We start from the raw sequence: 12,500 nt of genomic DNA, 5'->3' as shown, positions 1-12,500 counted from the left end.
AACAACGACACCACCTGGCATGGTCACACACGCACACGCGCGCACACACACGCACACACACACACACACACACACACACAAACACACACACACACACACATACACACGCAGCGGCAAGTTGGTATCTATTTATGAATCTGTGCAGAAACCTGTGTGTAAGTGTGTGCACATGTTTTTATTGTATAAACAGGTCTATGTGACATGGTGTGCATATGAATACATGAACAGGTATGTGTGCAGGTGTGTGTGTACAAGTGCATTTATGGGCGTGTATCAGCAGGTGTGTGCACAGGTGTATGAACAGGTTTGCTTCAGGTATGTGTGTGAACAGGTAGGGGTACAGGTGGTTGTGTACAAGGGTTTGTATGGAGAGGTATGTACAGATGTGTATAGAGGTGTATGAACAGGTATGTGTACAGGTGTGTGTGTGTGTCTGTGTGTGTGTGTGTGTGTGTGTGTGTACAGGTGTGGATACAGCTGTGTGAACAGGTTCCTGTACATGTGTAAGAACAGGTGTGTGTACCGTTGTGTCTCTGAAGAGGTGTGTGTACAGGGGCGTGTACTCACAGGACTGTGATCAGACCACTTCCAGGTCCCGTCCTCATCGGGGTCCCTCTTGTTCAAGCCCACCCAGAACCAGCGGCCCTCTGTTCTGCAGAGGGAAACAGAAGGAGCCAGTAACCACGGAAACCAACACCCCAGCTGTCACATTACATCCTGTGTCCATAAGGTTTGAGATTAAATCCTTTCTCTGGAAAAAATTTATATGAAATTTGAAAAATGACCCAGTTTTATCAACTCTGAAACCTGTCCAAGGATTAAGGAGGACGGCTCGTCTACTTACTGAATATTTACTGAGCTGCAAACTTATTCACACCATGTCAAATAAGGCATTGGTGTGGCAGTGTTAGTGTAAAAAGGCCAAAAGTCTGTTGGCATTCTAGAAATGTAGGCATACATACTTTTATCCAACGTTGTCTGCGACTTACGTTCGTGTATGTATGTGATCGTATCACACTTGGCAGCTGTCAGTGCTTGGCACTTGGTTCTATGAACATCCTTACTGTACCGACAGCGATATATACTGTTTCTCTTTCTTCTGACAAATGTACTTATTGTAAGTCGCTTTGGATAAAAGCATCTGCTAAATGCCCAGAGTGTAAATGTAAATGTACAGCCCTAGCTTTCTATCCCTCATGATACCCTAGTTTGGTAGGAGTGCGGGCGTCTGTACCAACCCTTCGAACATGGTGCTGAGCAGTCTCTTGACAAACACCTGCTCCTCATAGTGGTGGAAGGCGGCCAGCTCCGCTCCCAGGGCCTGGCAGAAGAAGTCTGCCTCCACCCACGAGCGCTTCATCAGCACCTTCTCATCATGGAACACCTTTATAATGCAACACAGACACGCACGCACACACACAGGCGCGCGCACACACACACACACACACACACACACACACACACACGCATTCACACACACACACGCACACAGACACACACACATCATGAAATACACATTACACATCAACCAGCTAATCCTCATTAAACTCACTGGTGGTTAAATACGGGTTAAACACACAGTAATTACACCGTCAGACTCACTGGCCAACACATTGAACACCAATATAACACACTGGAAACACACGAATCAGTATCTACAAATTGTAAGCAAAATACTTTGATGAAGACATAAGGTTACACTACTTTCCAGATGCTACGTCAACTACAACACTATATATACTTCAAAGTCTGTCCCCTTTGGAGTGAATCAGATTGGTGATGTTAGCCCGACGGCCAATCAACCAGACCGAGCTGAGCCCCCAGACCCGCAGCCCACCTTGTAGCAATGATGGAACCCCAGCCGCGATTCCCAGCCCGGCGGACAGGGGGCGCTGCTGTTGGCATGGTCGTAGTGGTGGACGCTTGGCAGCGCGTCGGCATGGTCACCGGGGATGCTGTGCTTGCACACAGACAAGGCCTTGTGGGAAACGCAGTCCTTCACCTCCCATTGACCCAGGGCCGCGCCGCCGGACATCACCACACAGCCCCCCGCACTGACTGGGGGGGGGGGGGGGTCACAGAGCAGCGTTGGCATGACAACGACGAGGACAAACACACAAACACACAGAGAGCTTGCAAGAAGCAAGATGGAGTAAGAGGCGAGATGGAGGCAAGATGAATAACATGAATAAAAAAATGAGTACAATTAAATAAATAAATAAAACCTCATGAATAAAAAGTATGAATACATATTGGAATCTACTGTAACTGTCTGTCCTACTACAAATCAAAACAAGAGTACAAAGGTGCTAGGCATAGTTTCCTGATTCCTACTCTGCGCCCCGTCCAGTTTCTGTTTTCTAAACCATGCTGTGCAGCTCTATAACTTTCTATTGTAGCTACTCCATTTTGTATGCTTTTATTCTTCACAGTTGTTCTTCCTCCCCTCTTCCCACACACACAGCTCCCCTGAAGTAAGAGATGGTGGATCGCATTTCGGTTGTAGCAGGGACCAGAGCTGAGTGGCTATAGTAAATGGACTGGTAAATGGACTGTATATAGCGCTTTTTTAACCAGTGGCCAAGTGCTTTACAATATTACCTCACATTCACCCATTGTTACACACATTCACACTCCGAGATGGCGGTGTCAACCATGCAAGCTCACAGGAACAGTTAGGGTGAGGTGTCTTGCTCAGGGACACCTCGACACTCTAGGAGCTAGGAGGAGCAAGGAATCGAACCAGCAACCTTCCGGTTACCAGCCAACCTGCTCTACCTCCTGAGCCACATGTCGCCCCTATAGTAAACAACACTCAGCAACCCGCTCACAGTATCGCAGCCCGCTGGGTCTTTCCCCTGCGACCGGGTCCCCCCTCGGGCCCCCTGGTCCCCCCTCGGGCCCCCTGGTCACTGGTCACCCCTAGGGGCCCCTGGTCCGTCTCACCTGGCTGGTGTTTGTTCCAGTTGCTGTAGGTGAGCGGCCACTGGGTGCCGTTGTTGAGGGTCCAGTGGAACTCCCCGATCTTCTCAGAGTCCGTCAGGGCCACCCAGTAGTCTCTGGTGCTGTTGGCGCCCATCTCGCTCAGCAGGCTGTTGACAAAGGCCTGCTCGAACCTATACCGAGGGGAGGAGGAGAGGAGAGGAGGAGAGGAGGAGAGAGGAGGAGGAGGAGAGGAGGACCGGAGGAGAGGAGAGGAGGAAAGGAGGAGAAAGGAGATGAGAAAAGAGGAAAATAGTTGAAAAGAGAATAAAAAAAATGTCAACGTGTGTAAAATAGAATCGCTTCAGAGCAAAACAAATATATATATATATATATGCATAGCCTAATCTGATTCTTCAGGCCAGAGCCATTGTTGACTGATCATTGAATACGATGGTTATCAAACAAACAATAAGGATATTTTTAGAAAGCATCACAGCAAATTGCACACAGAAGACTGAATCAAACAGCCATCACTTCTATTTCTTCATATTCATATTCATATTACTCATGTTCTATTCCATCTAAGCAAAGCGACGTAGTGTTATCAATCATTTAGCACTGCCATCCTACCAGTGGAATGTCCTGCTGTTAAACATGCACAATTTACCAGACACGGTAAATCGACTACTAAAAAACTAAGTCAAGTAACCGTCTTTCTCTCCAAGAATGTAATCGTTGAAGATTCAAGTTCACCCCTAATATCTAGATATACCATATATACATGTAAATATATATATTTATACATAGTGAACCATCAGTCAACCTGTCTTCTATGGTCAGGAGGTTGTCCATGCAGTAATAACCACTCGAGGCATCCTGGAAGTTCTGCAGGTGCTCAGTGACCAGGTAGCAGGCGTTACCATGGCGACTCCAGCCCTATTGGAAAAAAAGGAGTTCAGGGGTCAGAGTTCATCCAGGGTCAGGTTCTTGTGGAGAATTGTGTTATAATGTGTAGATAATGGGTACTTTAGGAAATAAATACAAACTGGGAAACACAAATTCAATCTCACACACACACACACACACACACACACGTTTCGGTTTCTTGGGTAGTCAAGTCATTGATGCCTAACCATTCCCAGCTGTTAAACATGTATGGGGGTGTATGTATGTGTGTGTGTGTATGTATGTGTATGTGTATGTGTATGTGTGTGTGTGTGTGTGTGTGTGTGTGTGTGTGTGTGTGTGTGTGTGTGTGTGTGTGTGTGTGTGCGCGTGTGAGTGTGTGTGTGTGTGTATATGTATATATGTGTGTGTGTGTGTGTGTGTGTGTGTGTGTGTGTGTGTGTGTGTGTAGGGGGGGTTGTTCTGGGTCCTGGTATGTTATTACAGGTGGGGTCCATTCACTCCCTCCTCCAGAGAAACGTGTGTCTTTCCTCCAAGGACCTGGACTGCTGTGGAGCAGGAATGCAGCCAACGCAGTGTGTAGAGCACTTACAAGCCAGCTACAACGTTAACTCCCAGTGTAGCATGTAGCACACATACACACTAGCTAGCATATAAGCACCCAGCCCAGCTTGTAAGTTACTAACAGGCTAGCTAGCTAGCAAACAAGCTAGTGTGTTCACTAGCTCAGACCACGCTATGTTTCAATGGTGAACACATTTGACCCCAAAACATAAAAATAACTTTGATAAAAACATACCAGCTGCAAAATATACAAAGTGGTTTAAAAAATAAACCACACAAAAACACCACAGATCCCATGATGCACTGGGTCTGCCGCTGGTATGTTCCCCTTAAGGTCAAGCTCTCAGTCTCTCTCTCTCTCTCTCTCTCTCTCTCTCTCTCTCTCTCTCTCTCTCTCTCTCTCCTCTCTCTCTCTCTCTCTCTCTCTCTCTCTCTCTCTCCCTCCCTCTGTAGAGGATTGTCTCTCAGCCGATGAGTCAAGTGCGGACAGAGTGAGTCAGGGCAGACGCTAACACCAGACAGCACGTGAGCAGCCTAAATCCCTGCCTTGTCTCTGCGTGTGTGTGTGGGTCCTACCTCAGGACAGTCCTGGGGCCCGGGGCTGATGAGGTCATCGGGGTCAGTCTGGCCCTTCTTCCGGCACACCGCCGGCAGCCGCTCCTCGCACCGCGCTAACTCCCAGTTAGCATCCTGCTAACGCACGCACTCATCAGTACAATAATACCCAGTGCTATTAAGTACAATAGTACCCAGTGCTATTAAGTACAATAGTACCCAGTGCTATTAAGTACAATAGTACCAAGTGCTATTTAGTACAATAGTACCCAGTGCTATTAAGTACAATAGTACCCAGTGCCATTTAGTACAATAATACCAAGTGCTATTTAGTACAATAGTACCCAGTGCTATTAAGTACAATAGTACCCAGTGCTATTTAGTACAATAATACCAAGTGCTATTCAGTACAATGCTACCCAGTCCTTTTTAGTACAATTCTACCAAGTACTAATCAGTACAATAGTACCCAGTAATTTCACAGTACTACCCAGTGATATTCAGTACAATATTACCCAGTACTATTGAGTACAATAATATCCAGTAGTATTCAGTACAGTAATATCTACTACTATTCCGAAAGTCAGCGAATAAAGGAGTTCACATTGCATCTTGGATCTGTTGTCTGGGACCTATTTAGGACTTTGAAAGTACACCTTGATTAGAATCCTACACATAATTTGGCGGGACGGACCGGTCAGCCAAGATAACCTGTGGGTTCCCAGAAAAACCCGGTAAGGAGATAGCGATTGACCAACTAAGCGTGCATAACAGTCAACCAGATGCTCAGCCATACCAAACACCCGCTCCACCCACATTTGATCAAAGTAGGAGGAACTGACTCATTTCAGCGAGGATCCGCAGGCAAGGAGCAAGCATTCCCTGATCCCTCAGGGCCGACAATACCAAACGCACCCCATGCCCCGATGGAAGAAGAAGAAGAAGCACAAGCAATCTTACAAGGACAACAAGGCCGGTACGCTCTGACTCAGATGATGATAGCCTAGAGGAAGACACTGAAGAAGAAGGCGACACTTTCCAACTGGTTACCCTCTCTAATGGCCATCTGAGCGCCAAACAATTGGTTGAAAGCATTGAATTGGAAGAGGCCATGAGAAAAAAAATAGAAGTAGCAGGCAAAGCACTGACTGATGTGCACAAGAACGTCCAAAAACATCAAGCCATCGTTTACCAGGGACTACCAACCAATACGAGACACCAGCCAATGCACCAGAGCAGCAGTAAAAGAGGCAGAACAGGCACCAAGAATACTGGAGGAAAGCCAGGAGCAGAAGCCAATCCGAAAATCACAACGTGCAAGAAAGACAACCGATCGTTAGAAGGCACCAGTAATAACCGAAGGGTTTGACTCAAAGAACGCAAAGAAAAACCAAGACGGAGAGACAGCCCAGAATCAAGCCCAGGCCCAGACCTGATACAAAATACATGGTTTCCTATTTTTACTCAGCAGCAGCTTCTATGCTGCTTCACACAGATATTTCTAAAGCCCAAAGGTTGATCCTGCTGTTCAGAGCAGCCGGCCAGCTCTGCAGTTATGGATTGACTTGTGTATGGATGTTATGAAGGTTATGTATCTTTAGCCTCATAGCATAATTGCCATGAGTCATATTTAGGGCAAATTTTGACATATAATCTAGTTCTACTCTCCTAATTCTGATGATTCACTCTGCCTAATTGGCTATATCCTAAGCCGATCAGAGTGCTTTTTACTTTCCCTAATCACTATCTGCCTAAGTCATGTATTTGACTGAGGCCTTTCTTACACTAAATACAAGATGAACCTTCAAATATGACTTTGGTATTATGCTATGAGGCTACGGGTATGTTATGTATGTTATGCAGGGCGGGGCAGGACAGGCCAGGCTCTGGTCATGAGGGGCCTTGTTCTAGCCAGGGTCTCACCTTGCGGTCCACCCGGCCACACAGCGGCCCGTGGTGGCTGAGGTTCTGGGGGGGCTGGTACTGGGCCCACTGGGTCAGGGTTACTGGGGAGCCGTCCGACCAGAACACAGTGTGGGACGTCTCCGTCTTCAGACCGATCCACACCTGGGGACTCGGCCCTGAGACTGTAACGCACACACACACACACACACACACACACACACGCACGCATGCACGCATGCACACACACACACACGCACGCACAAACACACGCACACACACGCACACGCACACATGCACACATGCACAGAACCACAAACACACACACACACACACATTCACACATGCACAGAACCACAAACACACACACACACACACACACACACACACACACACACATGCACATACGTACACACACACACACACACACATACACACACGCATACACATATGCACAGACACACGTTCAGAAATTGTTGTGTAATTCAGTTTCCACTTTGATAAGTGATATCTACAGCACTGTTACCACTATCAATACAAAACATGTATTTAAAGAGTAAACCGCAGTTCTGATCTCCATGGCTACCCTGCACTCCAGTTGCATTTCGTAACTAGGTTGTGCAACTTCCTCTGTGGCTCATCCTATTCTGGCTGTGTCCTCAGCCACACTTGTAGCTCTGGGTGCAGGTGTCGGCTGATGGGGTCTGCCATGCTGACGGGGGGGGGCTGACTCACAGTTGGCCAGCAGGCTGAGCAGCAGCTCCACGTGGGACAGGGAGTGGAGGCTGGTGAGGTGGGCCCCGTGGGAGAGGCAGGCCTGCGACGACGCCTCCCAGCTCCCGGCCTCCTCCGCGGGCAGCACCCGGTGGCAGAAGCCGTTGTGGGGCGTCCAGCCGTCCTCGCACACCGTGTGGTGGTACTGCCAGTTCTCTGGTATGATGAGGCAACACAGGGGGTACGGTGAACATACAGTACAATCAAATAAAGTCAAGTTAAGGTAGGCTGGAAAAGGAAAGAAAGTCAAGTAAAATAAATGAATGAATTAAAGAAATGTGTGTGTGTGTGTGTGTGTGTGTGTGTGTGTGTGTGTGTGTGTGTGTGTGTATGTGTGTGTGTGTGTGTGTGTGTGTGTGTGTGTGTGTGTATGTGTAGGTGTATGTGTGTGTCACCCCACCCAGTGGCTCCGCCCTCCTGCTTATGTTGGGGGTCTTCTTACAGATGTAGGGCAGAGCAGACTCACAGGTCAGACTCTGCCAGGCGCCCGCAGAGTTGTACACGCCGCACGGCCGGTTGTCCTGCAGCGGGCTGCCGGACACGCCTAGCAGGGCAGACCCAGTCGTGACACACATAGCTTATTACTATCACTATGCTTCGCCACCATCACTGCACTAGTGTCACTGAACTGCAGACTATCACTATACTGCACTATCACTATACTGCACTAATATCACTGTCCTGCACTACTATCAATGTCATGCACTACCATCCCTATACTTCACTACTATCACTATACTGCATTATTATCACTATACTGCAGACTACTACTATAATGCAGTACTATCATTGAACTGCAGACTATTAACATACTGCACTATCACTATACTGCACTACTGTCACTACTGTATACTGCAATACTATCACTACACTGGACTACTAACACTGTCCTGCAATACTATCACTCTACTGCACTATTATCACTATACTGTATATATATACTATATATCAATGAATTAAAAAAAAAATTGGGGTGGACCACTGATATCATAATGTCCCAGTAAATAAACAAATAAATAAATGAATACATGAATAAATCGTACCGGTGGTGAAGTTGACCAGGGCCAGTGGTGCTCCGTCTGACCACTGCCACCCCCGTCCCTCCGTCAGATGGTTCAGTCCGATCCACACCATGACCCCGACGTCCGCCAGACGCTCTGGTACAGAACACACACAGCAGGCTCATCGACTCCATGCAAAACACATCACCAAAACCACCTGCTTCCACCTGAAAACGTTCCAAGGGTGTGTGCAGTATCTAAGAGACACACCAAGAGGGTGAACTTTACTGTCATTGTTGGCCAGAAGGGCTGACATTACTGTGTACTAGCAGGTGTACTGTGTACTACGGGGTGTACTGTGTACTACCGGGTGTACTGTGCACTACTGGGTGTACTGTGTACTACCAGGTGTACTAACCAGGTGTTTGCAGTGTGTACTACCAGGTGTACTGTGTACTCCCAGGTGTACCCACCAGGTGTATGCAGTATGTTCTCCCAGGTGTACTGTGCACTCCTAGGCGTACTGTGTACTCCCATGTGTACTGTGTACTCCCAGGTATAGGTGTATGCAGTGTGTACTCCCAGGTGTATGCAGTGTGTACTCCCAGGTGTATGCAGTGTGTACTCCCAGGTGTATGCAGTGTGTACTCCCAGGTGTAGGTGTATGCAGTGTGTACTCCCAGGTGTATGCAGTGTGTACTCCCAGGTGTAGGTGTATGCAGTGTGTACTCCCAGGTGTATGCAGTGTGTACTCCAAGGTGTATGCAGTGTGTACTCCCAGGTGTATGCAGTGTGTACTCCCAGGTGTATGCAGTGTGTACTCCCAGGTGTATGCAGTGTGTACTCCTAGTGTGCGGTGGACCTACCTCTGATATACTTGTGCTCCGCGAGGCTGGTGAGGCTGAGCAGGTCTCCGCGCTGCGCCCGGCAGGAGGCCCGCGCCTGGCTCCAGGTCACGATGGTGTACAGGTTGAACTGGTAGCAGGCCCGCAGCTCCTGGTTCGACTCCCAGAATGTCTCACAGCTGGAGTCTGTCCGGTTGGCGAGCATGTGATGGGAAAATGTTAGATGAATGCGTGTGTGTGCGTGTGCACGCATGCGCGCGCGCGCGCGTGTGTGTGTGTGTGTGTGTGTGTGTGTGTGTGTGTGTGTGTGTGTGTGTGTGTGTGTGTGTGTGTGTGTGTGTGTGTGTGTGTGTGTGTGTGTGTGTGTGTGTGTGTGTGTGTGTGTGTGTGTGTGTGTGTGTGTGTGTGTGTGTGTGTGTGTGTGTGCAGTCAGAACGCAAGAAATTTGACACTGGCTCAAATAAACAGTAAAATAGATTGAATAGAACCCCTTCTTGACATGTATGATAATCTGAGTGAAGTGACACGTTACAAAATGCGTTGGATAATCTTCTCACAGCCTTTGCTGCGCTGCATCACATTGTACAGGAATGATGGCCTGATGATGAGAAGGAAAGTGATCATATGCACGGGAACCAGTGCATCAAAGAGCCTTTAGAAGAGAGCCTTTAAAAGAGAACTGACAGGACGGCTAGAAAATGCTCCTTCAATAGTAAAGGAAAAGGAAGATGAAAATGTGTCATTGCTAAAAGCAGTAAATCACCCACTGGCTCTTCCAACCGCAGGCAAGTAGGAGCTGAGAAAGCTGAAGCACTTGCACTTGCAGCTGCATGAGCAAAAGACATTTGAATAAGGAATGTGTTTTGAATCTGCTCAACAGGAAGACAGCTTTACTAGACGATGACGATGCTGATGAGGGCGGTCACGTTGAGGAGGAGGATGACATCACTTATGATGCTGGTGATGACGATGATATCACTCATGATGATGTGCATGAAGATAACACTGTGCCAATAAAGGGTCATAAAATAAAACCCCAAGCATGTTTGTGCCTGTGCATGTGTGTGTGTACACATATTTGTGTGTACATACACATGTGTTTATGTGTCTGTGCGTGCATGTGTGCCCGTGTGTGTGTGTGCGTGTGTGTGTGTGTGTGTGTGTGTGTGTGTGTGTGTGTGTGTGTGTGTGTGTGTGTGTGTGTGTGTGTGTGCATTCGTGTGCGTACGTGTGTGTGTACCTTGTATGGGGCAGAAGCCCCACCTCTCGTCCTGGTCGTAGCGGGGGGTGGTGGCGCACCAGGGGTGGTTGTCCTCCCGGCCCTCGGACGTGCACTCAGAGTACCAGCGGTTGTTGTACTTGAAGGGGAAGGCGCAGGGCATGCCCTGGCCGTTGCCCAGCAGCGTGTGGACGTCTGCGGGCAGAGAAACGGTCCAATAGAGTGAGGATTGCAGACAAGTGAGGATTCCATACAGACGAGGACCTCAATCAAGTGAGGATCTCAGACAAGCGAGGGCCACAGACAAGTGACGACTGTAAACAAGTGAGGGCATCAGACAAGTGAAGTCTGTAAACAAGTGAGGGCCACAGACAAGGTAGGATTGCATACAAGTGAGGAGCGTGTACAGAAGGCGTATGCACGATGCTGATGTGTCATTTATCTTCAACCGCCCATGCACGCTCCCCCGTCTTCCCTGTAAATTTAGCGCACCCCATTGAAAATTGTCTTGTAATGTCATGGTTTGTTATGTTATTGATCCTGTATCTTTATGTTATTGTCCTGTATCTTAACGATATTGTTCTGTATCTTCGTGTTATAGATCCTTTATATCCGTGTTATTGTGTGTGAGTGTGCGAGGATCTGTGTGCTTGTTTGTGTGAGTGTTTATGTGTGTAAGTGTGTGTCAGTATTTGTGTGTGTCAGTTGTGAGTGTTTTTAAAGTCTTCTGCTAGTTTCAGCCCTGTGTTTGCTTTATCCTTTACAACAACAAACGAATACTGAAGCCATTAAATATAAACCATGACATGACATCAAAGTCAAAGTCAGTGTTTTACGTTATTCGTCAACGCATAAGATGTCATTCTGAACACAAAAACATCCACCACGTCACACAAATAAAAAATAAAGCGCAAAATAAAACCATAGCATAAAATAAAGCATAGCGTGACAGGATGCTCCACCATCCGACAACGACCCAAAAACCCCCCAAACACAAAAGCGCTTCGTACCTTCGTACGGCACCGAGCACGGCCCCTCGGCCGCGGTGCCCAGCCGGCGCCAGGCGTGGTACGACTTCCGGGACGCCACCACCAGGCGGCCCATCACAGCCAGCTTCATCTGGGAGGCGCCGTACAGCGAGGGCCCGTTGCAGCGCCAGAAGACGGTACGCAGTGGCGTGTCGCACTCGAACAGGCCCAGTGGCTGCGTGGCGTCCGTGAGGTTGAGGCCCAGGCAGGCGCTGGTGCCCAGGTTGTACAGCCGGTGGCGGGACATCCAGGCCCAGAGCGAGCGGCGCGTGAGCCGCCCGCAGTCCTCCAGCACCAGGTTGGAGCGGTCGGCCGCCACGCAGCGCTTCAGGGGCACGCTCTCCAGCACGAACACGCCCTTCTCTGGGGGGTGGTGGAGGTGATGGAGGAGAAGGTGATGGAGGAGGTGATGGAGAGGAACGGCGTTTACACAGAATGAGAGGAAAGAGATGTAAACAAAAGGATGGCAGGGGAAAACAGATGTGGAGGGAGAGAGAGACAGAGGGAGAGAGAGAGAGAGAGAGAGAGAGAGAGAGAGAGACCAGAGAGAGACCAGAGAGAGAGAGAGAGAGAGGACATTTGGCAAGGTGAAGTAGGAGAACAGAGCATTTTCAAATGAAAAGAGACACCTTCATCGAGAGGTTCAATTTAGAGACAAGGGTTATTGGAAATCCTTGTTTCAGTGCGGTGCCAGGTCACTAACTGTGAAAAAGTGTTTGATTCATCTTTACATTCAGACACTGATGACATAGATGTATGTACGACCGTAAACTGTTGCAGC

At 48.4% G+C, this 12,500-nt stretch overlaps 1 protein-coding gene across 1 annotated transcript in view; it reads right to left on the bottom strand.

Annotated features, from left to right (window-relative positions):
• Nucleotides 1–12,500, bottom strand: part of pla2r1 (phospholipase A2 receptor 1) — a gene marked incomplete at its 5' end in the record, with an annotated part of 27,857 nt that overhangs the window by 14,224 nt on the left and 1,133 nt on the right. Inside the window, 14 exons of the mRNA XM_084476165.1 lie at nt 1–14; nt 568–652; nt 1,239–1,384; nt 1,838–2,058; nt 2,947–3,116; nt 3,749–3,861; nt 4,972–5,085; nt 6,874–7,037; nt 7,588–7,782; nt 8,027–8,170; nt 8,670–8,783; nt 9,494–9,658; nt 10,713–10,886; nt 11,702–12,082. The exon at nt 1–14 is cut by the window's left edge and continues 122 nt beyond it. Of these exons, the coding sequence (XP_084332291.1) occupies nt 1–14; nt 568–652; nt 1,239–1,384; nt 1,838–2,058; nt 2,947–3,116; nt 3,749–3,861; nt 4,972–5,085; nt 6,874–7,037; nt 7,588–7,782; nt 8,027–8,170; nt 8,670–8,783; nt 9,494–9,658; nt 10,713–10,886; nt 11,702–12,082 (2,200 nt within the window). The remainder of the gene's footprint in view (nt 15–567; nt 653–1,238; nt 1,385–1,837; nt 2,059–2,946; nt 3,117–3,748; nt 3,862–4,971; nt 5,086–6,873; nt 7,038–7,587; nt 7,783–8,026; nt 8,171–8,669; nt 8,784–9,493; nt 9,659–10,712; nt 10,887–11,701; nt 12,083–12,500) is intronic.

Source organism: Micromesistius poutassou (genome assembly GCF_964030765.1).
Source record: "Micromesistius poutassou genome assembly, chromosome: 12".
In the NCBI taxonomy this organism is placed as follows: Eukaryota; Metazoa; Chordata; class Actinopteri; order Gadiformes; family Gadidae; genus Micromesistius; species Micromesistius poutassou.
Note: the sequence above shows the minus strand (reverse complement) of the source record. Positions and strands in the feature narration are given on the sequence as shown.